Source organism: Poecilia latipinna, unplaced genomic scaffold (genome assembly GCF_001443285.1).
Source record: "Poecilia latipinna isolate Pla-1442-1.1 unplaced genomic scaffold, P_latipinna-1.0 Scaffold1015, whole genome shotgun sequence".
NCBI lineage: Eukaryota > Metazoa > Chordata > Actinopteri > Cyprinodontiformes > Poeciliidae > Poecilia > Poecilia latipinna.
Genome location: NW_015113631.1, coordinates 101,160 through 128,719, shown reverse-complemented (window position 1 = coordinate 128,719; position 27,560 = coordinate 101,160). Strand labels below are relative to the sequence as shown.

The 27,560-nt window shown below is 37.3% G+C and overlaps 3 protein-coding genes and 1 long non-coding RNA gene across 4 annotated transcripts in view; 2 read left to right on the top strand and 2 right to left on the bottom strand.

Moving 5' to 3' along the window:
• LOC106958780 (uncharacterized) overlaps positions 1–15,673 on the bottom strand; it is a 44,377-nt gene extending 28,704 nt beyond the window's left edge. The window contains exon 1 of the long non-coding RNA XR_001427216.1: positions 15,331–15,673. This is a non-coding gene — a long non-coding RNA (uncharacterized LOC106958780). The remainder of the gene's footprint in view (positions 1–15,330) is intronic.
• A 3,004-nt stretch (positions 15,674–18,677) lies between these two features.
• LOC106958778 (chymotrypsin-like elastase family member 2A) lies at positions 18,678–21,432 on the bottom strand. The gene is made up of 8 exons (XM_015050863.1): positions 21,324–21,432; positions 21,071–21,159; positions 20,882–20,979; positions 20,124–20,246; positions 19,851–19,987; positions 19,328–19,473; positions 19,029–19,181; positions 18,678–18,764 (listed from the first exon to the last, which is right to left on the bottom strand). The coding sequence occupies exons 1-8, from the start codon at positions 21,358–21,360 to the stop codon at positions 18,747–18,749; spliced, it is 801 nt and encodes a 266-aa protein (XP_014906349.1). The 5' UTR covers positions 21,361–21,432; the 3' UTR covers positions 18,678–18,746.
• A 1,033-nt stretch (positions 21,433–22,465) lies between these two features.
• LOC106958779 (chymotrypsin-like elastase family member 2A) lies at positions 22,466–25,057 on the top strand. The gene is made up of 8 exons (XM_015050864.1): positions 22,466–22,574; positions 22,723–22,811; positions 23,180–23,277; positions 23,416–23,538; positions 23,624–23,760; positions 24,203–24,348; positions 24,735–24,887; positions 24,980–25,057. Exons 1-8 carry the CDS (start codon positions 22,538–22,540, stop codon positions 24,995–24,997), a joined length of 801 nt encoding a protein of 266 aa, XP_014906350.1. The 5' UTR covers positions 22,466–22,537; the 3' UTR covers positions 24,998–25,057.
• Positions 25,058–27,173: 2,116 nt separating this feature from the next.
• LOC106958773 (chymotrypsin-C-like) overlaps positions 27,174–27,560 on the top strand; it is a 12,312-nt gene continuing 11,925 nt past the window's right edge. The window contains exon 1 of the mRNA XM_015050857.1: positions 27,174–27,194. Coding sequence (XP_014906343.1) covers positions 27,174–27,194 — 21 coding nt within the window. The remainder of the gene's footprint in view (positions 27,195–27,560) is intronic.

Genomic DNA, 27,560 nt, shown 5'->3' with positions numbered 1-27,560 from the left:
AACTATTAATGATAAAATTTACAGTAACTATATGATTCAAATTCTTCATAATAATGGACAAAAAATAAAGTACATGTTTTAAGAATTTCATATGGAAATATTATGTTGAAATTATGTGGATACAGTCCAAAACATGACTGTTAGGTTAATTGGTTATTTAAGCTTAGGTTATTTAATTTGTTTTTGAAGAGCTTTTTACCGTGCTTTAAGGTGGTCACATGTGCTCATATATCCAATGTTTCCCTCTTTGCGAATGTTCCCCAAACCTTTTTTAATTTAAGCTCCTCAGTTTCATAATAAATACTAAATAATGTATGTTTTTTGGCAAAACAGTCAGGAAACTGGCTAACCCAATGTCAGGCTATAACGTGTCGACTTGCAACATTCACCATCAACAGTACTAATGTGTTACAGCTATGATGTTTGGAGGGCCAGCTTCGGTTCATTAAATGGAAACACTAAGGCTGTGAAACACACTGAGGTAAAAGCCTGAGTGCACGCAGAGGGCTGCATGCCCAGTGGTTGGTGCACTTATGTGTCAAAGCTGAAAGGGAAAGGTTTCTATGCAAGTTACACCTGTTTTGTTAAAATATAGCTTTGATTTAAAAAGAAAAAGTACGAGAATGTGGTTCTTAAAACCTGATGAAATATACGTGTCCCATAGAAGACTTTTAGCTGACCACATTACAACAATGTCATAAATCCAACTTCTCTACTTTGTCAAGGGGAAAATAGCTCAAAACAAGTGTCCTACACTTGGTTGCACTAAACCATTTCTGATTAGCAACGACAATACTTATCAGAACACTCTTTTTCAGTTTTGTTTTTAATCGACTTCAGTGTCTCTGCAGTGGAAATACTTGGAAACTGTTTCAGCAATCAATCAATCAATCAATAAATCAATCAGTTTATTCACTCAACAAAACACATTACATCACCACTGTACAAAACATTGTCTTGTAACAATTCATTGTGAAAAGGAGCAGGAAGAAGAAAAACCTTATAAAAACCTGCCCTTTTCTCAATAATTAAAAAAATAAATCGTTTTATTTTCATGACCACATATGTAAAATGCAGACTATAACTTACAAAGCATATATCATTCTCCTCATTGTTAACTCAAAAGTGTATGACTTAATTTATTATTTTTTTCCTTATCAAAAAGGGTGAGAAGTTGGAAGTGCAAGCACATCAGACTGTCAACAGCACTCTACGTAAGCCATTGCCAATTCCAGTAAGGTGTTTAGTCAAAGATATAAAAAGTTATCCAATAAGGAAAATATTTTCTGCAACATTTTGAAACCTGTGTGTGGCTCAATCAGGTGCAACAGAAGAACCAAAGACTTTCAGTGAATAACAAGATGGGCAAATGAAGTACAGCAAAGTTTTAACAATCTGTTAGTTGGAAGAGCTGGCAGATTTCTTAATCCAAATTCTCTACGATACAGACATAAACATTGCAACTTTGCGATGCAAGAGCTTCTCGCCATACTAATCACAAAAATAACTGCCCAGTCCCACGACAGCTTCTTCCAGACACAAGCCAATGTGCTTCTGGGCAGAGCATATAACCCCAAGTTGCCTACCAATCTGCGTATCAATAAATGGGTTTGTGAGTGTGAATGAGTGATTGTAGTTTTACTATAAAGTGTAGTCATTATGACTGGAAAAGCGCATTTTAAGTTCAGTTCATTTTCCATTCCATTTACTATGACTGCTCCTAATGTAAGGAATTAATGACTGTACCCAGCAGGAAAGCAAGAAAAACATATACTGAATGAAGTTTTAATGTCTTCTTATAATAATTCCGAATTAAATGTCTGTATCAGCAGGAATTAGCTATTGAAAGAAAATAAGGATGAGACGTTAGCTCAAAACTTCTGATCAGTGAATCTATTCTAACCATCATTCTACCAGTGGGAAAAACTATGTTTTTATAAAAAACAAAAAAAAACACTTTGCTTCTTGCAAAATGTAACAAACATGTATTCAAATTGAAGTTATAAAGCACACTGATGGTTTACATATATGAATACTATCACAGGTGTGGCTGGATTGAACTAAAGATTTTTATTTTTTTTATCACAATGACTCTTTTATCTCCTGGTCAAACAGGTCAAACCTTTGCATGGACCATGAAGAAGCACAACTTTAACTATGTCATGTGTCACCTTCCTGTTCTATTCTGGACGATGCTGGTCTCCTAGGTTCCCCGTCACTCTCGTACTCTCGCTCTAGGCGCATCTAATTGAAAGCGATTTTGAGGTATGGAGAGTTCCGTTTCTTCTCTAATCCTTCCACTGGGGAGGCTCACATGGTCTCAATTACCCTCACCCCACCCCAGAACACTGGGTCCCCTCTCTCTGCTCTCCATCCATCTGCCTGGCCTGCTCCTCTGCCAATGCACTGGCCCAGGACCTTTTCAGCAGTTTATGTTATTAAGCACATACTGCTGAGTTCCTGTCCTTGACAGGGGCCTGGAGATGTTATCTCCCTTGCCGCCGTATACAGTTACCTACAAAATATCCCATAAATTAGATTGGGATTGGCAAATCGGAATACCGAGGTGGAGGCTGTGGTGGTCAGGGATTGGCTTGGGGGTAGAGGGTGTGGAGGAAGAGCTAAAGCAAAGCACACTGTATTAGCAAGGAAGAAGCCCCATGTGTTTACATTGGACGGAGAGCCTCTGGGAGGTATGTCACTGGCAAACTGAAGGTGAATTGAGGAGAGTGTGGCATTTAAGCGCTTTGGGATAAGGTGAAGAGGAGAGCCAAATCCTGTTCCTATTTGCATAGAGATTCTTTTGGAAGTGGAATTAAATGTCTAGCCTGACATGAGTTAGACTGGGCATTTATTGAGCTTGAGGGATTTTGCACAATGATATGCATGCATCCCCCTCCTATAATTAAACAAGGCTGTATTTGGACAAGTTACTTTTCAAGTCCAGGACAGCTCTGTCAATCCTCAAAGCCTGAAGAAAGTCTTGAGCCAAGACATCCGTGGCCAATTACATTAGGTGGAACCTGTGAGGTCTTCAAACAATGGGCTCTCAGAGGATCAGCAATAATACAAACATGGCCCTTGACACACAACCGCAGCACTTATGGATCTAAGCTGCAGAGGGTAAAGACATAATGGCAATCACAAATTAATTACACTGGCCAACAAACTATAAAAGTTCATGGTCATTTAGAGCTTTGCACGACGTTAAAACTGTGGAGAAGCGGGGGAAAATACAAATTTCTCTCTCAAAATTTTATTTTATAATATTATTTCTTAAAATCTTTAATGTTTGGTCAGATCAATTGAGCTCTTTTTATGGTCACTAATCCCTTAATCTGAAAGAAATAGAAATTTAGCAATGAAAATTTTATATATAATCTATCAAATCAAAAAAAAAGGAATTAAAGAATATATATGCATTTTTAACAATTTGGACAGAGGTGCTCAAATTAATATAACTAATCAAAAAAGTGCATTAAGACTTGGACACAACTGAGTTTTATTAATTGAATGAGGATAATTATTATTCCTCAGTCCCAAATTATTCTTAATGTAACTTTGAAAGATCAAACTGAATAAAACCAAATACACCAGATAAATGAGGATGCACTTGGAGCTGTGAGTGCACATAGACAAATTTTATAGATAAAGAGGATCAAATCTGTCACGATCCACCTTCATTGTTCATTTAATTTCATAAATTACAAGTCATCTGGTTTGTTCTTCAAATTAAAACGGAAAACCACAAACTTATTTGTTATTAAGACATGAAAAGCTTTATGACACAGAGTGCCATAAAAATCCTGTCAATAACAACCACAGATGGTAAGCTTGGTCGCGATGTTCGCATTACCGTTGTCTGGCCCTTCACTAAAGGGCCAGATGAGGCCAAAGCAAAATGTTGCAGAATGAGGAGCTGATGGTGGATTTGTTAAGTAGTCATGAGACAGATTACACATAAAGTCTTCTGGCGAAACGCACACTTTGAAATGGTCCAAAGTTTTTGGTGATTAATTCCTTTCAAAGTATTGCTATATTTTTTGCAAACACTGGGTGAGGTCTGAAATTATAATTGATGCCTGAGAGGCGTATTGGCTCAATGTGCAGAATGCTAGCTATCGCTATGTTACTTTTAGCTGGGTACAGACTTTCTAAAATCTAGTTTACCTCAGTAGCATGTAAACATTTTCCTGAAAAACCCATATATAATGTAACCCCCTTTACAGGCAGCTTCTGTCTCAGTGTTGAAGGTAAAGTCATTGATACAATACTTTTTTTTTTCTTTAACAACACCATATCTTTCTGTGAAACACAATTGAACATCAGTAAACAAACAAAATCTTGTACAATAAAAAACGTTACAAAGAAGACATAAAATAAATAACTGTTGAATATAGCAAAGATTAAAATAGCATGGCAATATATAAATCCACAACCAACTCATACATTGTCACATGCCAGAGACAAATTGAATTAATAACCTGAACCCGACTGCAGTTTTAAATGACTGGGATCAAATGTATTTAATTGACTTTTAACCTGGTCATACAACTGAACCAAGTTGACCTTTTTCGTGACAATATTTGTTGAACTTGGAAGTTTAAGTTTAGAAATAGCCCTGTCACAAAGCATATGCACAGTAAATTGGACTAAAAATAAACAGAGACTCCCAAACAAAAAATCAAGTTCTATATCAACCCAACAATTTCATAAAATCCAGAAGACTATAGTTTGTAAGTGATGTAGCTGTTTTGTTTTCAGTAAAACGGAGCATATTCAATGAAGTTTAAGTGAAAATTAGAAGAAGCAGAGAAAAACTGGGGCACTGGATATGGGTCAAGAGTTCAGCCTTAACTTGCATGGCTAATGTGGCACACTGTCCTTAAATTAGAAGTGACCTCCCTGGCCAGCCCGCAGCAGTTTAAAAGCCAAAGCAAACTCTTAAAGACAGAGCAAGCTGCATGTTCCAGTTAAGGAAGGTTGTGGGGTTAAGAGAAATATTCAGCCAGCATATGTTGGTACAGTTTAGATTCAGTAAGCGGTCTGCGAAAAAGTCTTGTAAAACTTTAGGATGTCAGAAAAATTGAAACATAACACAGAGCAACAGGAATGAACAGCTACTCCAGCCTGAAGGTTTATAAAAAGGAAAACGCCATAAATTACAAGTTTCCAAAAAATTTGGAGAGTCATTGTTAAATAAACACTGTAGCTGTGGTAACAACCGCCAGTATTAAAGTTAGAACAACGTACTGGCTTCAATGCGCTAAACGGCTATAAAGAATAATGTTTTGGGCTATGTTTTTGGAGATGTCCGCATTTACCACAATAAGCAACGCCGCATGTGGAGAAGCATTCAGAAACTGCATAACATTATTAAAGGCTTTGGAACTATGTCACTCTTTTATAGTGCCTTTTTTTCTCATAAATGTTTTGAGATTAAGATAAAAAAAATAAATCAGAAATTGTGTAAGTGATTGCACAAACATGCTAGAATATTTGAATCATTTTGTGCTAATGACACATTAATGAAAGATGTATCAAAACATGAATCACAGAAAGCACACAATATAAAATAAAAATGAATTATATAATAACCATAAAATATAAAACATGTCCCTAAACTTTAAATATGAAATATTACCTGAAATATTGATGGTTAAATCCACTTTGCTTATTCATAAGAAATAACAAGCGGGTATTCTGTCCATTCATTATCCTGTCCATTACTTGACCTACATTATATACAGTTTATCATTATCACTTTACCCAATAAGCTTATCAGGAACAACTGCTTTTACTGCAATTAGCTGATTATTTAAAGAGTAACTAAACCCCATGAACATTTTTGTACTGTGAGTTGAGCCTTAACAATGCTGCTATCTTTATTATTTTGTCCAAATTGTGACATTTCTGTCTAAAACTAAAACTATTTCAGTGGTGTCCTCTTTGGGTGAACGGTGGCGTTTGCAATGACATTTTTCTATCGTTTGCAACAGTACAGCTTGTTTGATGTCTACGTCACAGCCGCCTATGGAGAGTCATTATTCGGATATAAAACCATCTCACTCAGACACGTGTCACCATGGCGAGTCAGAAGCTGGAAGCTGAAGTATTGGTCATAGCATTTTTTAGCTTTGCATGATTTATTTGCCATGTGGACACGGACTGCACTGTGTCTCTTCTCTACTCTGACTGCAGGTGGGTAAGGGCTCACAGCAGCTCTCACTTCTCACTGAGGATAGCTACTGCAGAGTGATTGGGGCTTTCTTTTGTTGTCGGCAAAGTCTGTAATAACCACTTATTCTCTGTGGTCAGTGTTTGCAATAGAACCACAGCGGAACGACATTATGTAATGTTTGCATCTTTGCTTATTTATCACGAGTTATGTTATTGTAACATTTAAGGCTGTAATAACTACTTTAGTGATTTGAGTACGTCGATTATAAAAATTCCTTGAGGCAAATTATCTGCCTTGAAGCTTTGTTAAATTATATTTTACTGTTTAGCGCACTGTGTTTCCGGGTGATTATTTATGTTGCGCAAGATTCTTACTTCCGCCTATGAGTCGTTGACGAATGCTAAGGGCTAGCAGCATATCATCCAATTTTCAAGTTCGTTGCAGGGGGTATTATATTGATTGATGATAATGTCATCAATCAATTTATTGTTTTTCAGGGGACCAACAGACATCCATAAAATGACTGGCATGATGCATGGAGTACGACAGCCTTTCGTCTCCCGTAGATGCTGCTAATGCGTGGTGGGTGAATTTATACAAGTGAAGCGGATACTGCTGTGCTGTATCTGATGCTTAGCGTTTACAGCTGAACCAAAAAAACTCATTTCATACCATTCCGGTTGCAACAAATGGGTGACGTAGAGTACTGTAGCAGTATATCCTGTCATATATATTTTTGTGACAAAGCACATGGACACAAAAACTATGAATGGCAGAGCAAAGTGAGTGTTTACTCAATAAATTGACTGAAGATGAATACATAAACTAAAAACTGGTGTATAGGCATTTTTTATAAGCATACTTGTGAGCCTACTTCTTTATTATTAAATTGTATATACATTGTTTGTGTAATTTTGGTCTGTGTTAACTTAAAAATTGAGCTGTAATTGTGCAGGATCATTTTCTGAACTACAAAAAAGTAATTATTAGGGATGCGCAAAAATTAAAAATTGGGTCGGTGTTGATATCCCATATTAAAACTGTTATGGCAGAACTGATCAATACTTTATCAAATTTTTATTTGATTTCTCGATTAATCGGCAGGATAATTGATAGAGCACTCAACTGCTAAAATAATCATTTACAACAGACTTAGTACAATTCACCAGTGTCACTGCATATCACATTTTCCTAATATTATGCTGCACTAATGATAATACATAAATAACTGGTAAACGTTTGACAAATTCCAATTTGGTGTCTGAGCGATGTGTTGTTGACTTGCTGAAAGTCAACTGTTCATGTTAATATTAGCACTGAGTTAGCTGATCAGCTTTTGTTTAAAATATGGACCTATTCTTTATATATATTTTAAATCTGATTTTAAAAAAGCAATTAACCCACTATAAAATTTGTTAAATTACATGACAAAGTATTCAATTTTAAAAAAATTATAATACTTTTCGTTCTCTAACCCCCACATGTACACAACCATCGGATGCAGCGGCGGCAATGTGTTTTTGATTGTATTTTCCTGATTCCTATAAAATGCACAATGCTGAACGAGTGTTGCGCTGGAGTTAAAATGGAGCCCTTGATGATAGAGTACCAATTCCTGATGTGGAGCTGCAGAGGCTGCCTGTGTTTGTCTGTTGTACACTCTGAAACATGTGGTTTTGGTTACAGAATGTTTTACTGCTCAACAACGTTTCTGCCTTGGAGCTCGGCACACTGCATAAAGACTACTTTGTCCCTTCATGCCCACACGGGGAGAGCCAGCCTTCAGTGTGCGCACGCACGCACACGCACACACACACACACACACACACACAAACATGCATTCATCTCACGATGACAACAGCAAGCCAATTGAGTCAATTTTGATAGAGGGGCAATTTTCCCCAAGCCCGGCAAATATAAAGCATGGACAGGCATGTATATCATTTCTTAAAGAGCAAAAACCAAAATGTAAAAGGTAATTTTTTTTACAGTCCATCAGGATTATGACGTTATTCAACTCAGATTGTCTGCCTAAAATGTCTGCTACACCAGCACAGCAACAATACAGGGTATAAAAGTATCCACTGGGATAGAATAGGTAATTGAATAAGTTTAAAGGCATCATTACATCAGTGTAGTTTTGAAACCAATATAGAAGTATATTTATGAATTTCAAAATAGTATAAGATATTACATATATACCTATCATTTACAAATATGTTAAACACCAAGCCAAGCTCAGAGAAACAATTGGGTTGTATTTCAGGAAGCATGCTGACCAGCAGTGATGATGTATAAAAGATCAGTTTTGTCATCAACTGCACAATTAGAGTGGGCACAAAAAGACAAAGGTGGTGGCATTTTTAGTCCTGTTATGTTAGAAGTGGTGGACAAAGTACTCAACTCTAGTACTTAAGTGTATTGATACTCATGGTCAAACCTTACTCAACTACAAATAAAAGTTACTTGGTCAAAAGTTTTCTTAAGTGTTGAAGCACTTACTTTTTATTCAAAAATACAAACGATGTTTTCTGAAGTCAGTACATTTCTGCATTGTTCTGTGAGTGATGAAACTTTTGGACACCACTGCAGTAAGCGACGGTCACCACGCACAAAGTACATAATAGGCACAACAGATAGCATGAACAGTTTAAAATACTTTGATAGGGATTGCATGTTGGAGATGAATGGCTGGCTGGATTAAACTACCTGAATATGTGAGGACATTACAGGGATGTAGCAAAACACATGATCTTTTATTTATGAAGATTTATTATATTTTAGTATTTGCTGCTCCGATAATCTAGGAGCTGGCCTTCCTAGATTATATCATCAGGCAAAATGAACCCAAAGTTTAGCTGAATAACTCTGTCACAACAATGTTTTCTGACTTAAAAACAGTTTCTACACCACTATATATATATATATATATATATATATATATATATATATATATATATAGTTTCAAATTAACAATCCAGCCTCTCAGATACCTGCTGTTTCCATACAATCTGAAAGAACTAATTAAAATAAACAATATTAAGAGCCAATTAGATATTTTAGATTTATTTTTAAAAAATGTCATAAACTTAATGCACAATTTACTTTAGTATTATGAGATATTATGAAAGTAAACAAGTAAAGAAAGGACACATTCTTTGCATTAACGTTTAAAAATATAAATATATTTCACTAAAATGATAAAATAATGCAAATCTATTCTATGAGACTAGTTGCAATCCTGTCGTTATAACGTTATAACTGGTTGCTCCATACTGTCTGATAAGCTGCAAATTTTATTTGAGTTACTGAATTAAAGTCTGTCTTTATTATTGCTAAGTCTCCTTCGGTTCATCAAAAAAATGTTTTTTTTTCACCTGAAGTTACCAGTTCACAGATTAAGTTTATGTTTTGATTTTTTTTTGTTTTTTAATTTCAGCTAACCGGTAGCTGGTAGACATTATTTTATCCGTAATGGACTTTATTCATGGTCACTGGTTTTTATTAGTTCCTTAACTTATTTAATGGTTTCCTCTATAATCTTTAAAGTGTTTTCTTTTTATGTACATTTTTCTGACTACAATCCCAGTTGTCCATGAAAACAGAGGCCTCCTTTGATTGTATTAAATATGTTTGTGTGTAGAGTCAAGAGGTAAAGAATTTACCCATTGGATGCATTTCTGATAGCTTATGAGGCTGATGTATATAGGTACAGTTGAAGGTAATTATTCAACACTACATGTAGATACATTCACATAATATGTTCCAAACACCGGATTTACCCAAATAAACACCTATTAAACTTTGTCAAGTATTGCTTTTGTTGTTTAATGCATCTAGAACAGTGGTCCCCAAACTACGGCCTGCGGGCCGGATCCGGCCCGCCTCCACATTTGGTCCGGCCCCCTGAACAATACCAGAAAGCATTCAGATTTTTTTTTTCATATACCGTATTTTCCGGACAATAAGCCGGTTATATGTGGATTTTTCTTCAACCACAAGGGGGCTCTTTAGCAGGAAGTGAATCAATGGAAGTCAAAATTGGAAATAGAAGAAAGCGCCCGTTAAAACAGAATTAGGTTTTAATAGGGAATTGAAATTTGAGAATGTTGTTGATCAGTTAAATAGCATTGAGGGGAAAAAGAAGATTTTTCGGGTTTTTTTAAATAATAATGGGATTATTGTGAGAATTTGAGGTATAGATATTAGGATCCAGTAGATGGAAGTAGTGCAACAATAATGGATGCAAGCTGCTGTTGAAATCTAAAGAAGAAGAAGAAGAAGAAGAAGAAAGCGCCTATTTAAATTTAGCACATGCTAGTAGCAGACACGAAGGATCAGCACTTTTACTGTTACAGTTACCGTTCGGAAACTACCGTAATCAGTTCAGTTAAATCTAAACTTGGCAACTTTTTCCTTTTTAAACCGTAATAAATGTGATATTCAATTGACCTGTTATGACTCAAATTTTGGGTGTCCGCGCCCCGTCTGCTGCTGCTGCATCGCTGTGGAAAACCTGGAGTGGCAGAGATATCTGAGGCTTTTATGTGTATGTTTACTGCTTGTTTTTTTTGTTTTTTTCGTTTTTAACTTTGGGGTTGTGGCTTATAGTCTGAGGCAGCTCGTAGTTTGGAAAATACGGACTATAATCCTTCCTGGATTGTTTCTGTGAAGAACCCAGAGAGGGTTATTTTGTTATTATTTATTTCATTAATAGTGTTATTATTTATTTCCTGACTTTTGTTCTGTGAAGAACCCAGAAAGGGGTATTTGATTGTGCTTTCTGGAAAACAATACATTTTTACATTTAGGCACACTTTTTCTGTTACAAACTGATTCCGGCCCCCCGCCAAAGAAGGGAAAAGTTATGTGGCCCTCACAGGAAAAAGTTTGGGGACCCCTGAGCTAGAAGGACTGTTTTGTCTCTCACTCACTGACTGGCTGGTCACCAACATGTATGCCCTCTGGTTTCTATTCAACACATGCAGGCACTTTACAGACAGATAAGTCTATTTCGAAGACCACTTATATCCCGCTGGAGGTTTCCCTAAGCCAGGGTCAAACGGTGCAATCTTAGTCAAAATCTTTTTTTTATCGTGAAAGAAAACCTCTGGTTATGAGCTTGAGCTGCTGGACCGTGATCATCCAGTGAGCCAGAAGCACTGACCGCCCATTTAGCGCTCCAACTACAAAGACGATCTGTGAAAAATATCAAGCACTATTTGATATTTTCTGCAAAACTAATCTGGTCTGACTGCTGCTGTCACCGCCGTCTGATTCTTGTCCTCTTTTGTCCTAACATGAGTGCTTCTGCTCCGTCTTTCTCCGCCTTCGTTCCGTCTTTCCAGCTTTCGACACTAATAAAAAGCACTTTAAAAGCTGTAACTCATAGTACATACATTGATTGATATTTCTGTCCGATGTGATTGCGCTGCGGCATAATAGTGTAGCCTGGCATCTTCAATTGTGCAGTGTGACAGGAAAATATCTGTCTCACACAATGTCACACATAAAGGACCTGAACAATTTTTGATTTTTTTTTTTTTTTTTTTTCCAAGTTTTTAAGCCTTAAATAATGTGAAATTTAAAACCCCTCCTAACTTTCACTCATCCCTTCTTGTGTTCCTGCCATAAAGAAACTCTGCATTTGACAGATGTTTAAAAACCCAGAACTTCTAATAAAATGGTCCTGAACTACAGGTTTAATGGTAATTTTGTTTCAAAACTGTATTATAGGTGGAAAACTTACCATAGTACCCATTAAAAAACAGTGACCATTTCATCCCTAATGGACACTTAACATTTTTAGCTAGCGAGTTTATGTAGATAAGAACCTTAACATCTGAACATTGTAATGTCATTTTAACTCCTCCAGTGTCATAAAAACGCTGAACAAAAGTCAGAGAGTGACAAGTGAAGGTATTAAATGTTACCAACATGACATCACACCTGCACCTCATTCAATTTGCAGTGATCTTCAAACAGGAACATGTGATTGTGATCTCATATCCGAGAGCGGTAATTAGCACAATAAGGAAAGCAGAGTGAAAAGTGTACGGTCGAGTTAGAGGATTCCTGGCATGAAATACCTGCAGTCGTCCCACATCGCACTTTAACACAGCTCTCCAAAACCAAAGTGACGCCATACACTAGTTCAATGCATTAAGAACCTTTGTTACTTCTTAATATAGTGAATATATAACTGTCCAAATTCATTTGTAAGTTTAAATTATGGCTATGCTAATCCTTTTTCATTATTTTACATGTTGATTTATTCTGTAGTTATTTTATGTCAATGTAGATTTACAACAACAGATCGAGTTCTTTCCTAAATTGTCTTGTTTTTTATGTGCTTTTAAAATAAAGGTGATGATCACATTGAAGCTTGAAGAATTACGTTTTATGATGCTAAAAGCAACAAAAAAAAAACCTAAATAAAGTTGTTCTTAAATTTATTTTCTGTTATCTTTGTCATGAATTCAAGATCTTTAAATGTGTAATGTTATCAACTTAATTTCATTTGGAATAAACCTTTATAGTCCCATTCCTGGATCTGCAATAACGCAATTTATTAAAGCTGAGTCAATGGGAATTCTGGGTCAATATTAAGGTTGAAAAATGTGCTCTACACAAATGGTTTCAACAAGTGTTTACAATCTTCATTTGACATAAATTGATGAAATATAGCCTTTAAAGGAACATGAGTGTGTATAAATGACTATAAATAAAGAGGTTATATAAAAAAACTAAGCTGGACAATGATAACTGAGAGGAATTTGTAAAACTCTTGCGACAGAATCTGAAGGAAAGTGGCAGTTCTGCACCCTCAGTTTTTTTTCTTTTCTCAATCTAAATGTCTCAATCACAAAAACTCAGTCTTAAACTAGATAAAAAATTAAAAAAAAAATCTAATTCAGCTTTGACCAATCCAGAATTCCTAAAATCAGACACTAATTTCAGCGTCATGCACCACAATGCACAGACATATCTTACTTGTTCCATCAAACTTCAGGGCACCCAATTCTCATTAAGCAGGCAAACAAAACACAACAAAAAAGTACGTTGTTTTTTTGTTTTTTTAATTCCACATGGGCCATCTCCTAACCAATATCACCTAAGGTGGTGAGTCACATCATCTACTCTACATCCAACCACTAAATGTCTTGACTCTCTGACAGAGGTACACCCAGGAAGAAAATACACTTTGAAACTTTTGTCAAGTAGTACAGCGTAGAGTAAAATTCTCAAAAGCCTCTTAAAACTTTACTGTACTATAAATAAGTCATTGTTAACAGTTGTCCTCTCAGTGTTCTGAGGCATCTGTAACGGTCTGTCACGTATTGGAAATGTGTCTTGTGCCGAGACAAATCTTTATTGGATAACTGTTTCTAAAGGGAGCAAAAGATGCCATATGGTTTGGTCTTTAATGAGGAAGAGGATCAACCAGGTAGCTATAAGTAAGAGTCAAAATAATAATATGTGTTTCCCTGGAAACTGGCATTTACTATTTCAGTGAAGCAAAACTGAAACTAAAATCATTCTGAAAATGTGCAAGACCATAATATGTTTAAGATATTTTTTTTTTTAAGAAAAAACGCCCATCACTCATGCATGATAATATTGCAACTACTTTTTTTTTTTTTAATTACCATCTTGTGAGTTTTTGAAAGTGCATTAAATTAAGTTCCTTAGTTTGTTTTTTCACCCGCACTCTGAGGCCAACAAAGTGTGTAACAGTCTTTACCAGGACCTGGAGATGGTAACAGATGTTAGATGTTTGAAGTGAACTCGGGGAGCGCAATCCAGAAATTTTACAGAGTGCCAAAAACATCTCATCGTATCATAAAGCAGACTGAAAGGTTACATTTGTTTAACTTTACTGCTTGCTGGGTTCAGTGCATGCACTGGAAACCTCACACATGCTGGCGTGCAACAATCAGACAGCCTTAGCTGCAACGCGGACTGTTTCATGTCAAACAGAATCCGGTCCATGAAACGAGCTTGAGCTCATCTGACAAATCCCTTTTTCACGCACACATTGACACCATCAATGCCACTGCTCTGCCTCTGACTAGGGAAAGCCATGAACTAACATCACTTTGGTTGATTCAAGCAAATTACACATTAAAGGAGATATCTGGATGCAAGTGAGTAACAAAATATCAACCATAACATGGTGTTCTTCTTAAAAGATTAAGAAAAAAATAATAATAATAATTGTACCTTGGACATTGATTATGGTATGTATATTTTTGGTTGACTCAAGCTGCTTTGTCCAAGCTTTCATTGTAATTTATAAAGGACTCCAAAACGATCATCTCGAAGCTGCCAGAAAACCTTATCCGCTACAAAACAATACTATGTCGCCATCTTGTGGGCAAAAAACAACATTGCTAAAAAATGAATTGATGCAGATCCACTGCTCTGTTTATAGCTAATTGGTTATGCAGAACGTAATAATAATTATTATTACTACTACTATTATTTTTGGAATAAAGATTGAGTAAAGGGGAACTATTAGGCAAATTTAACTTTTTGCCTGTGTTTGTAGTTCCAACAGTCCAAGGTTAATGTTTTTGGTGTCTGGAAACGAGCCACTTCAGCAACATGTAACGCCATAAATGTAAATGTAACGCCATAAATCACCAGTGTCTGGTGATTTATGTTAACCCTAGGCACTGAGGCCTCACTCACAATCCTAACACCCACACTGTGCACAGGGGGCAATAGCAAACTCCGGGACACTATAGAGCATTTTCCAGGCAGATTCACACAATGCTAAGGCCCAACTTAATTATTTGAACTTCCAATCAAGCTTGTTAAATCGCACACTCCTTAGTCAAAAGCTAAAACCATCCCATTGTCTGTACGCCTTTCCAGTATGAGAAACCCGTTGCTGCTATCTTACTCATAAATCACACAACAATGAAATAAAGAATAATTAAGTATTCACTAAAAGTCAACCGAGCAGAAAGCACACCAGTAGTGAAAACGCCAATTTAGCCTACTGCACTTATACCAACTCAGCACCATGATTTAACTACATGTTATACCAGAAGACATTTTAAGCAAAACAAATTCGTTAGCTAGTCGCACTGCAACAGTTTATATAAGCCCACTCAATTCACAGGAGGCGTTGTGGCTCTTACCTTAAGAAGTTTCTCTCTTTCTTGTCTTTATCCTTGCAAAGTTTGCAAAAAGTCCTAAAACTTCACCTTCCTCACTAGTTAGGACTCGATGGCCGTCAAGGATACTGCGGAAAGCCTCTTTACACATAACAGTTGTCCTGAGTTCTTTTTTTTCTTTTCTTTTTTTTTCTTCGTTTCACTTGCGAAGAAAGTAATCTCTCCGTCACGGTTTTTCAGTTTTCGAAAAGCTGAAATAATTGAGTAGTATTCCCTCCCGAATGCTTTTTGAAATCTTGACAGTGCCCCGGGTCTTTGAATGGCACTTGCTGCTGCCAATGAGCTTGACGTGGCTTCTGTGTGCTCGCCATTTTTCATCGCTAAAGTTAGCTACAATTAATTCAGGCTGAGCACAGCTGGTAGAGGGTGATGCTTCCAAGCTAACATCTGTTACATATGGGGAACTTTTTTATTATTATTATTTGCTTCTGTCTCTTTTCCTAGCTCTTCTCGCTGGATTTCGGTTACCGCAGTATATTTTCTGCCAACACGACGGCGATAAATGTTCCCACAGTTACAACCTATCTGACCATGAATCAGTTGCAAATTCATTATGCTATTTCAAATTAAACTTGTTCTCAGAGAATCTGATCTTGGACTAGTACAATGGAAACCACCATTGATATGCCCGCTCACTGTTAGCATTAGCCAATCTCAGACACAATGAGAGTTATTTTTTAACAACTTTTGTTCCATTCTGATTATGAAAACTGAGGCCCATGGACTTTCTTTTACTGGGTTTCTACTGTAGTCCAAAAAAAAAAAATTCTATTGGCAATAAGAACCCTCTCTGCCCAGGTTGCCCATATGGTTATGTCATTAATTTAACAACTTTATGTCAGGGTAATCTGCTAAAAGGACAGCTGACGGCCCTACGCTTGATAGATTTGGAAGAATGTGAAGAAGCAGAACAACGTTGAAAGTAAAAGGTAGCAAGGTTGACAATTTTCCACCAGATACATGGATGATGCATGTGAAAAAGGTTTCATCAACACCAGTTTTGGTTTTGATGAAACCAATACTGAACTTTTTGGAACACATGCAAAATGGCATAAAAACATCATCCCTACCATAAAACACGGTGGAGGAAGAGTGATGCTGTGGGAATGTTTTCTGGTCAGACCTAGTGAAGATGTATGAAACTATGTGTAGGGCTGGAGCTACAATGGGATTTCTGAGTTGTAATCATATTTGTGTTAGAATGACCTAAATCCAATCGAAAATGTTTGGCAAGTAGTTAAAATTGCTGTTCACTGACACTCTTCAATCATTTCTATTCAGTTTTCGTCTTGAGGCACTTTACAAAAAAAAAAATAATAATAATAGTAATAATAATTTCAGTTGAAGAGTATTCTGTCTAAGGAAGCCCAGCAGATTGCATCGAGTTTTTGACTCGCAGCATTCGCTCCTCGTGGAACGATTCTGACTGAGTTTGACCTACTTTGCAAAACATGAGCAAAATGTTCAGTCCCTCGATGTGCAAAATTGTTAGAGATGAATTCCAAAAGCCCTCAAGCTGTAACTCCAGTAAAAGAAGCTTAAAATATCACTCATTAAATATTTACTCAGTTTCAGCAAAAAAAAAAAAAAAAAAAAATCAAAAATTGGTCTCTCCCATTTTCCAGGACGTTTTTATCTGAATGCTATTTATTCATTAGCGGTCCCTTAAGCTCTTTAACTGTCAAATCTAACAACAGAAAATAATGAATCAGCTTTATGTGGCCTAACTTATTATTTTCTTATTACTGTTTTTACCAGCCACCTCCCAAAAGTAGAAAACACAATAAGCCACTAAAGCAAATAAAAACATGGCCTCCCTAGTAGACGATACCAATGTAAACATGTAAATAGCTCATTTGAACGTTGCCAAGTCTAAGATAATAACATCAACTCAGTGGCATTGGAAGAATTGTGAAATATGTTTGCTTTATTAATGTGTTTTCCTGTGTTGTTAATAGTAATTAACATGCAAATGAACGCTTGGAGCCAAACTGGGGCATGTGCTTCTCTTTTCATAATTACTGTGTAACATCAGCATTATAAATGAGATCTCTCTCGCTGGAAGACAAGACAGTAATTGGGGTTTTGACTAAATAACTTGCTGCCCAGAATAAAACATCAGACAGAGGGGATAATAATGATCTCTGTTAATTATGTGTCTGATCCCAGGAGAGACTGGTCTGTGATGGATTAGCAGAATTAGCATACATTGAAATATGTGTATAGATTGTTTCTACGGACGTACGCTATTATCAACTGCTATCATGAATATTGGTAGTTAAATCCTTAACTATTTCTGCTGCTGGATTGTTTTCAATCTCCAAAGATTCCTTGATTCAATTTTTATTGAAACTGAAACCCATTTTAGCCTAACACACTAACTGAAAACAAAAAAAGATTATGATTAAAGCTGAGCATTTAAAAAAACAACAACAACAACAACTTAGGACAAGTTGTTGTTGTTATACCATAAATTTGGGTTTATGGTATATGTGGGACCTTTGTGTAGTTGGAATAATGTGCCTAAACCCTGTTAAAATTTTACTCATCTGACCTATGATGAAAAGGTTAAGAGTGTCCAGGAACAACTCAGGAACCAACAGGAAGGCTCAGGCCCATCATAAACTTCAACATGCTGGAAAACCGCCATTACCACATGTAAAGTCGGTTCTTTCTTTCAAACCTGTCAACAGAGAAACCATCAAGCCTGCTGGTGGAAATATGGGGGCCGTTTTTGCCAGTGACAGAGATGCTCTGTACAAAGTGGGTAGAGCAAAACAACAACAACAAAAAAGAACTACTCCAAATTTGATAACTTCAAATTACATCAACAGCCAGATGGTTGAAACTTGGACTTGATTCAAAACACAAATCAAAATTGGTTTTGGAAAAAGAATAAAGCAGCTTTAGCTTTTGAAATGGTTCTCGACTTTAATCCGATTTGAAATTTTGAAGACTTTGTTTGCGTCGGTGCTAAGAACAAGACAAATTTAAATGAAGTGTATCATCAGTTCTGTCACTGAGATTGGTCAGATTAAAATTCCACTTTACAAAACGTAAAAAATATTTTTCTTCTGTTTTTTTTTTTATTATTCATTTACATTCCTTGAACTTTTCAGTGCTGTTAAAATTGATTTCAGATATCTATTTCTAAAGGCTTTCACAGAGGGACTATTTAACACAACTGGTAAACAGCAGCCCAAATTTTCTGTCTCTGCAGACAACTGACATTCAAGGTAAATACACATTTGTAATATAGCAGAGTTTACTGAATCAATGTGTCTGATGTCGGAATGAAAGACAGAGATAAAGTGTTCTTTCAGTCTTTATTTATTTGGAAAGCAACAAAATCGACCATGTGCAACACGGAACCAGTCACTTTAGTTGGAGGTCATGACCTGAAAAAAACAAAAGGAAAATATTATAGCATAACATAACATTGTGTCAGATGTCTGTCCTTCCATAAGATCTTTTAATATAGTTAAATTACAGTGGGGTTTTTTTTTTCAGCCTTTTATTATTTTGTAACAATTTCAAACATTCTAACTAGAGACACACAGTTAGCTGGTTAAATTTGAAAAGCAAAAAAATACAAAAATAAAAATTAAAAAAAATCCCCCATTTTTACCAAATGTTTCTACTATATAAATGTTTCTACTTACAGTGTTGATCCAGCTGATGTAGTCGCTGACTCTGGTGAAGACAGAGGGCTTCTTGGGGTAGTTGCAGCCCGCACTTGAGCCGAAGCTCACCACTCCATGGACATCCCAAGAGCCATCAGGGTTCCTGCAGTTCAGGGGACCGCCGGAGTCTCCCTGGAGGACAGAAGGGACAATGTAACTCTGGACAGTACGTCTTACACTTACACAAACGTTAGTGTAAGGATTGTTGTTTTGCTCTACCCCCAAGGATAGTTTATTAGTCAAATGAAAGTTTATCAAATATAGGTAGTCTGACTTACGTTGCAGCTAGCCACCTCACCATCGCCTCCAGCACAAATCATGCTAGTGGTGACCAGGTAGCCCCACCAGTCGCTTCTGCTGCAGGTGGCGTAATCGACCACGGGGAGGAGGGCCTGCTGCAGGATGTCAGCGATGGGGCCTCCAGCTTTATTCAAAAACAAATAAGACGCCTAAATTAACAACTGGAGTTCAGAAGAACATCTTCATTAATAATGTCTTAGCTTATTTTTTGAGTTGTGATCATGTATCATCATTTCAAGAGAAGTGTTTTAGCTGTGCATTTTACAGATTAACTGAAATGACTAATTGACTGAAAAGCTTTATTCACTCAAGCCTTAATCAGGTCCGTGGTAAGTCACGTTTGGGTTCAAGATTATTGTCTGTAAAACCAGTCTTCAAAAAAATAAAAAATAAATACAAAAAGACATGAATTACGGGTTTCTTCTTAAATATAACGTCAATCCACCTTAGCACAAGGCTGAGGCGGACTGTTTGTCTTTCTCTTGTGGCTGCAGGACTTACTCCAGAGACGTCCCCAGCCAGTGACGTAGCAGGGAGCCTGGTGGGGCAGAATATCACCAGCGTTGGGGAGACAGGCAGGGGTGATGGAAGCTGAGATTTGGACAGGAGATGCCAGCTTGATCAGGGCAATGTCGTTGCTGGACCATGAGAAGTAGGTAAAGATACAAAAAAAAAAATCAGAAACAGAGCAGCGTGGGAAAAATGACCCAATGTGGGTACATCATCATAACACCCAGCATGCCGTGGGTTTTCTCCGAGAAATCTGTTCCCCACCGGATATTGTAAGAGTCCCAGTTGGGGTGGACGATGATCTTCTGAGGGCTGATGGCAATGGAACCACCCTCGTTGGAGGCGGTCAGGTCATGTTTTCCCAGGTAAACTCTGTAGGTGCGGCTTCTGTTTAATCGAAGAAAGGAAAAAAAAAAAAAACAGAAAAAAATCCAATGAAATACAAATAAATTTACAACATCACTAAAGTTACCAATAATAGAAGACCGTTATATTAGAAAGAAACTAGGGCATTTAAATAAACTGAATTGAAGACTGGCATGAAGTGCAAAAATATCACAATTTATTTTTCTTTTTTGGAGAGAAAGCTGATGGTTTTTTCGGGGGCAGGAGTGGGATGCGGAGTTAGGAGTTTGTCCTGTAACTGGTGGGTTTCTGGTATGAAGCCCTGCTCATGTGTGTCATGGTTTGGGGATTTCAAAGCTTACTAACCACAAAAATATAATTAAAATTTGCTATTATTATTTAAAAAAAAAACATATTTACAGGTTTTTTTTTGGTAAAACTGACACGCTTCTATGTTTAAGGATTTTAAAGAAGCCTATTGAGTGTTCACAAATTAACACAGTAATACAAAGTGGATTTTTTTTTCTATTCTGTTACATTTGTAATCCAGCTTATTACTATTTCTGTTGTCATCAGACTGAATTTCATTGAAATATTATTTTTTTATTCTAATTCAATTAATTGTAAATTCAAAACTCATAATTGTAATTATGTCTTATTTATTTTTTATTTTTTACCCGATGCAGTGAGCAGCAGTGAGGACCCACTGGCTGGAGATCAGAGTGCCACCACAAGTGTGGTAGTAAGAGCTACCACTCAGGTACTGCAGAGACGCCTGAGGAGAGCATAAGAACAAGCACAGACACACACGCGTCATGATTTGATGAAAACACTCGAATTTGGAATCCAGTAAGAGGGGAACATACCTGCCAGGGCCAGCTGTTCTGACGGACATCGACTCCGCCGACCACCCTGCTAAGGATGGGGGGGTAGGTGGGCAGGCCACAGCCGTAGGCTAAAAGAAAACAGTACAAAACATTGTTATTCTTACAATTTCCTATGTTAATCAAATGTTAATCAATACAAAGTTACTATTTCAGCTTTGTGCTTAGGATGAAACACAAGGATGACTTTTTTTTTTTTTTCTTTTTTAAAGTCAGTGAAGATCCTGTAACTTACCACCGGCAACGAACAAAGCCAAGATCACAAACTTCATTGTAACTGTCTGTGAGTTTTATGACGACTTGCAGCTCTTTATATACGATATCACCGTGGCCATATCAGACAAATTGTGAATAATTTTCCTGGCCCCGGCCAGGAAAGGTGGGATGGAAAAACAAATTTAGCCTTGGAGATAAGAGTGGGAGATAAATGGGCCGTATCTGTCATGTGAGAAAAACACAGATGCCTCCTGATGTTGTCCGCTTCTTTTTAGCGGCTGAGGAAATATATTTTACCTGAAAATATCTGTTAAAATTTAGAGAGTTTAACTCATCATTTTAAATGTACATATTACAATCACTAACATATTTTATTTGAATTTTATGTTGTTGCCTAATACAAAATTGTATAAAATTACGAAATGGAAAACAGATAAATGGATTTCAAATATTTTTACAAGTAAACATCTGAAAATTTTGAGCACGCATTTGTGTACACTCTCCTTATGTCAATGCTACTGCTCAGGAGAATCCGCTTTTGCTGCAATTATATCAGCTTGTTGGCTGGTTTATGACTCTACCAGTCCTGAACATTTATAGTGAAATTTGTTATTTTTGTCTCTGCAAGAACACTGAACCTCAATATTGAAGTATTGTCACAGATCATCAAGTGGCTTTATTTAACAGATGAAGGAGGAGTTCCACTAAAACTATATGAATACAGATGTTTAGTTATAAAAATAAAATCAATGCAACCTCTGTAGTTGAAAACGAATAACAGAAATTATACCCGACACATTTTGAGGTTTATGTAAGGTAAGTCGGTAATCAGCGAAATTCAAACAATGGTTACTGGTTTATCCATATGTCAATCCAGTTTTTCTGGCATCTCCTAATAGAAATAGGAGTGTGTGTGTGTGTGTGTGTGTGTGTGTGTGTGTGTGTGTGTGTGTGTGTGTGTGTGTGTGTGTGTGACATGTTCAACAAACAAACAAAAAAAAAAAGAAACTTTGGCTGCAGAACACTTTGACCTTCCAGTCGTGTTTCACATCTGCTAGTCCGCATAATCACCTGTAGGCGGCTTGTCCACCTGCGGCTCTGCCCTCTCTGTTAAAATTTCTCATGGGGTAATTTTCCAGGAATTAGAACCAGACTTAGCAGATTGCATAAGAAAGATGGAGAGAGTTATAAATATGCCGGAAGCTAGCTTTCAACTGTGAAGACACTGACACGATGAAGTTTGTGGTGCTTGCTTTGCTCGTTGCCGGCGGTAAGTCAGATTTTGCCGCCAAGAACAACGGACAAAAATCATGTTTCTATTCCCCTCTGTTCATTTGATGAACATGTTTACCTAAAATGTGTACGTTTAAACATAGCTGATTAAATTACGAGCTTTTAACATGGTTCCTTTATTTCAGCCTACGGGTGCGGTAATCCCACCTTCCAGCCCATAGTGAGCAGAGTGGTTAACGGAGAGGACGTCAGGCCTCACAGCTGGCCATGGCAGGTAGGAAGAATACAAAGTGTTTGAAATCTACAAAGCAACTTTTAAAATAAAAGCAATTAAAAGTACTGAGATAGTGCAAGTAAATATTTGGAGGCTTAGGGGAAAAAATATGAAAGTACACAATTCCCCTTTTGTGTGACATTGTGAAAAAGTAAAAAAAAAAAAAAAACTGAAGTAAAAAGTCTGAATGGAAAAGTTTTCAAATATTTAAAAAGGTCAGCCAATGAAAAGGAAGTCTGGCCACACTTTGCATTTACTACTTTACAACCAGTAAAGTAGGAATTAGAGTTTGTTCAGTAAATGAAATTGAAACAATGATACTAATTAATCTTAAAGATAATCCTTGGTATTCTCACATATTCTTCCAGATTTCCCTGCAGTACAACAGTAACGGTGAGTGGAGACACACTTGCGGCGGCACTCTGATCTCTAACCAGTGGGTCCTGACTGCTGCTCACTGCATCAGGTAGGAGACTGTCGCCAAACAGTATTACAAAGGCCCAAGAGTTCCATATAAAAACATTTGTTTTAGCATCTTGCTTCCAAAAATGCTTAATGTGTGAGCTTCATATGTCAACTGCTTCTGATTTTTCCCTTTTCTTAGCTCAGGCCGGCAGTACAGAGTGGGTTTGGGAAAGCACAACCTGCTGGAGAATGAGAACGGCTCTCTGTTCCTGGGCACTGCCACCATCATTGTGCACGAGGAATGGAACTCTTTCTTCATCCGGTAGCTATCCCGGTCTAAACCATATTTGTGAAGAATGCAGCAGTTCGAGCTCTGATAAAGTTTGATGTCCCTCTGTCTTCCACAGTAATGACATTGCCCTGATCAAGCTGGAGGCCCCCCTTGAATTCTCTGACACCGTCCATCCTGCTTGTCTTCCCGCTGACGGCTTCATCCTCCCCCATAATGCACCCTGCTTTGTGACCGGGTGGGGCCGTCTATACAGTGAGTTGTCTGTTATGGGTCAGGCGGAAACACCCACGAAATATAAAGTTATATCCAGCTGTATGTGACGTGCCTATACTGCCCACCTGTGGTCATTCTATGTAAACTCTACCATGCAGGAGATGCATGTTGTGATTTATAAATGTGACTTGATTTCTTTATTTTGCACTTTTAGTGTTTTTAGATGTTTTGTAAAAAAAAATACATTTTCAAAACTAAATATTCGGTCTCCATTTTAATACATTTTGTATCTTAGGTTGGTGCTTATTGACTGGAATCTGCTAATGAAGCTTTGCTGGCTGATTGGAAAATGTGTAATTTTGATTGGATTAAGATGTATGTGTTATTTAGAAACTTAAAATATAACACATCAGTGGCTGTGGTAATAAGGTGGTTTTCCAAAAGCCTTTGGCTGACAGACATGTGTCTCTCACGTGCACAGCTGGTGGTCCCATCGCTGACATCCTGCAGCAGGCTCTGCTGCCCGTTGTGGACTACGCCACCTGCAGTCAGTCCGACTGGTGGGGCTCTCAGGTGACACAGACCATGGTCTGCGCTGGTGGAGACGGAGTCGTTTCTGGATGCAATGTGAGTCCTAAGCACAACAACTTTCGGTTGTTTTTTTTCCCTCCGTCTGTCAGGATCGAGTCTTCCTTTGTGTATCAATGGATGGCTCTGTACATATGTGGAAATATGAAGGTCTTTATTCTTATGTTTTGTTGGTGAAATGTCTGTCTGAAATAAATTATCATTATCAAAATGTACCATCTTTTGTTTATCTTGAATGTAAACGGGATGTTTACTTTCAAGGCATGGAGAGATCTCCTCAAAAGTGATTTATCCCTTCCTGTCAAAAAATTTAAACACATCTTGCAGATCTGTATGCTACATATTACATTTTATTCTGTAGGATTTTGATAGCTGATTTTTTTTTTGTTTGTTTGTTTGTTTGTTTGTTTGTGTGGCACTGTTAGGGAGACTCTGGCGGTCCTCTGAACTGTCAGGGCTCTGACGGATCCTGGGAGGTTCACGGTATTGTCAGCTTTGGCTCTGGGATCAGCTGCAACTACAACAAGAAGCCCACCGTCTTTACTCAAGTCAGCTCCTTCCTGGACTGGATCAACGCTGTAAGCTTCTGAAACTGCTAAATGGCTGGATGTGAAGTTCAAATTATTGATGCCATAGAAAACCTGACATATCCTCATGATTTCTTTCACAGAAAATAGTGGCCAACTGATGGAGCACCATTCTGGGACCAAGGCTATCTAAAAACAATAAAACCTTTTTACATACTGCATATGTTGTGTCATGCTGATTTTATTGCTCATAGCAAAACCGGACTTGATGTCCGCAGTTTGTGTGTGGGACAAGGGACACATCTAAAGTTACAGGACCCTGAACTGCTGCGTCCCATTTTTTTTTCATGGCAGGAATGCTGAGTGAAGAATCTAGCCGACATGCAGCTCTGAGCAACAGCACATTTAAACCATGACGTTTTAGTGCTTCGTAGACCAAAGATAAGATTTTAAAGTCTATCATTTGCACAAACAGGGAGACAGTTAGAGACATTTAAGGACTTCTGTGGTGTTGATTAGGATTCTGGGTGCAGCATTTAGCATTAGCTAGTCAGCAGAATTCTACCTTCCTCTAATGATCTCTACACCATAACAATTCTGAAATCTACTGAAGTAAATGCAGTTTTTTTTTTGTTTTGATAAAAAAAAAAAAAAAAACAAAAAAAAAAACTTTTTTTTCTGCGTGTTTTATAGTGTCTATCAAACATGAGCATAAGATTTCTGTTCACGATAGCCTCTTAACATCACTATTTGCAATACAGTGACAAAAAATATCACTGTAACATAATTGTTACAGCTCGTTTGTCTTGGTCTTTCAGGGTGATTTGCAGCTCTTTTTCTACTGTGTACATTCTGGAGATCTCAGGCATGTTGAGTCAGTTTTTCCTTAACATGGTGAAGAAAACCTAGTTGAAAGAAGCAGCATAGTCATTGAGATAAGAATGGAGGCATCTTTCCATCTCTGCTGTCCTTGAATGAGAACCAGGCAGTTGACACGAGTTGTGGTTTGAGAAAGATGTGGATGTTAAGATGATGTTTTAATTTTTAAAAGTGTTTTTACTGCATGTTTAAAATGTAAATAATAATAATAATAATAATAATAATAATAATAATAATAATAATAATAATAATAATAATAATAAATGCATCATTTATTTAAATTAAAATTTTACTGAACAGTAAAAATTTTTTACTGCTGACGCGTTCAGAAATCGCTAACTTGCTTACATCTGTCCGCGTGCAGGCTCTTTTTTTTTGACACCCACCTATTGAGACTCCATCAAATTGCAAAGTGCACAAATGGAAAAACGGAGAACACGTTTCCTAGGTTACATAAGATCGTAATGGGCAAAAAATAAGTCTGACATTTCAACTCCAAACTGTGGAGATACAGTCAGAATGAGGTCTGTGGTGCTTGCTCGGCAGTAAGCAGCACACAATATATTCAACCTTTATCTCCTCGCATACTAAATGCTGTGTGTTTTGCGTGTGCAGTTTAAATGTTTTCTTTCTGTCTTGGCTTTAACCCCTTCAGTGAGCCGAATGGTTAATGGAGTGGATGTCAGACCCCACAGCTGGTTCTGACAGGTGAAATGAAAGCGCAAAATGTCACTCAGCAAAGCAGAATGTACCTAAATGACTTGAAATAATGCTAAAGGAATATTTGCGACTGAGCGTGTCAGAGAACAGAGGCAAGTTTATAGTGCCAACAAAGCAGAAAGGCAAATGTTAAATCATACATTTTTAACTAAAAACAGAAAACTTAAAGAAAATAATTAAGATGTATACTTTGTATAGAAAAAAAAACAACCTCATGCGCACATTCATTTAACTAAAAACAGCAGCAGTTAAAAGTGAACTGAATTATGGAAAAACATAAAATTCCATGCAGGATACACCATTATTATTATTATTATTATTATTATTATTATTATTATTATTATTATTATTTAATTTCAAGTAAGTACGGAAGTTCCAAACCATGAAACTTCCGTTCTTGTTTCAGGTTTCTTCGCAGTGCAAGGTTGACGGTGTGTGGGAACATTCCTGTGGGGCTGGGGGCTCCTTTGGTCTCTGCACAGTGGATCCTGACTGCTGCGCACCGCATCATGTAAGAAAAAAAAAAATACAACTTAGAGAGGGCCATGTCCACAAACTAACTGTGCCACTACTAATAATGCTTAGATAAAAGGGATTTAATTGGATTTCTGTTGCTTCTGATGGACCAACTTGTAGCGAACACATGGAGTGGAGAGTGGCTCTGGGAAAGCATAGCCTGAACCAGATAGAGTCTGGCTCTGCGTTCATGGGGAGGGCTAGCATTGTTATGCATGAGGAATGGGACCCTTTAACTCTTCGGTAAGTAAGTAAGCATGCAGACATACTGAAATCACTTGGTAAACGGTGCTAAAAACCAGCGTGTGTCATCTGCAGTAATGGCATTGCCTTCTGCTGGCTTCACCCTCACCTCTAATGAAACCTCCTATATCACCAGATGGCTGCTCACTTGCGAGTACAACAAGAAGTCCACAGTCTTTACTCAAATTAGCTCTTGCATGGACTGGATCAACTCTGCTAGCTGGTGAGATGGCAAGTAAATTGGCGAAAAAGGTTCAACATGTGACATATGTCTGAACAATGTCACCTTTCACCATGGGCGTAGGTTTGGGTAGGGACGGTAGGGACATGTCCCGACCAATATTCACGGGATATGAAAAAGTCCCG

Bases quoted from the DNA above. Each gene is read 5' to 3' on its own strand.
- LOC106958778 (XM_015050863.1), bottom strand. From the start codon at position 21,360: ATGAAGTTTGTGATCTTGGCTTTGTTCGTTGCCGGTG. The intron at 20,980-21,070 runs GTATGTTCCCCT...TGCTCTCCTCAG, and splicing joins AGAACAGCTGGCCCTGGCAG to GCGTCTCTGCAGTACCTGAG. The intron at 19,474-19,850 runs GTAAGTCCTGCA...TTTTGAATAAAG, and splicing joins TGGCTGGGGACGTCTCTGGA to CTGGAGGCCCCATCGCTGAC.
- LOC106958779 (XM_015050864.1), top strand. From the start codon at position 22,538: ATGAAGTTTGTGGTGCTTGCTTTGCTCGTTGCCGGCG. The intron at 22,575-22,722 runs GTAAGTCAGATT...CCTTTATTTCAG, and splicing joins TGCTTTGCTCGTTGCCGGCG to CCTACGGGTGCGGTAATCCC. The intron at 23,761-24,202 runs GTGAGTTGTCTG...TCACGTGCACAG, and splicing joins CGGGTGGGGCCGTCTATACA to CTGGTGGTCCCATCGCTGAC.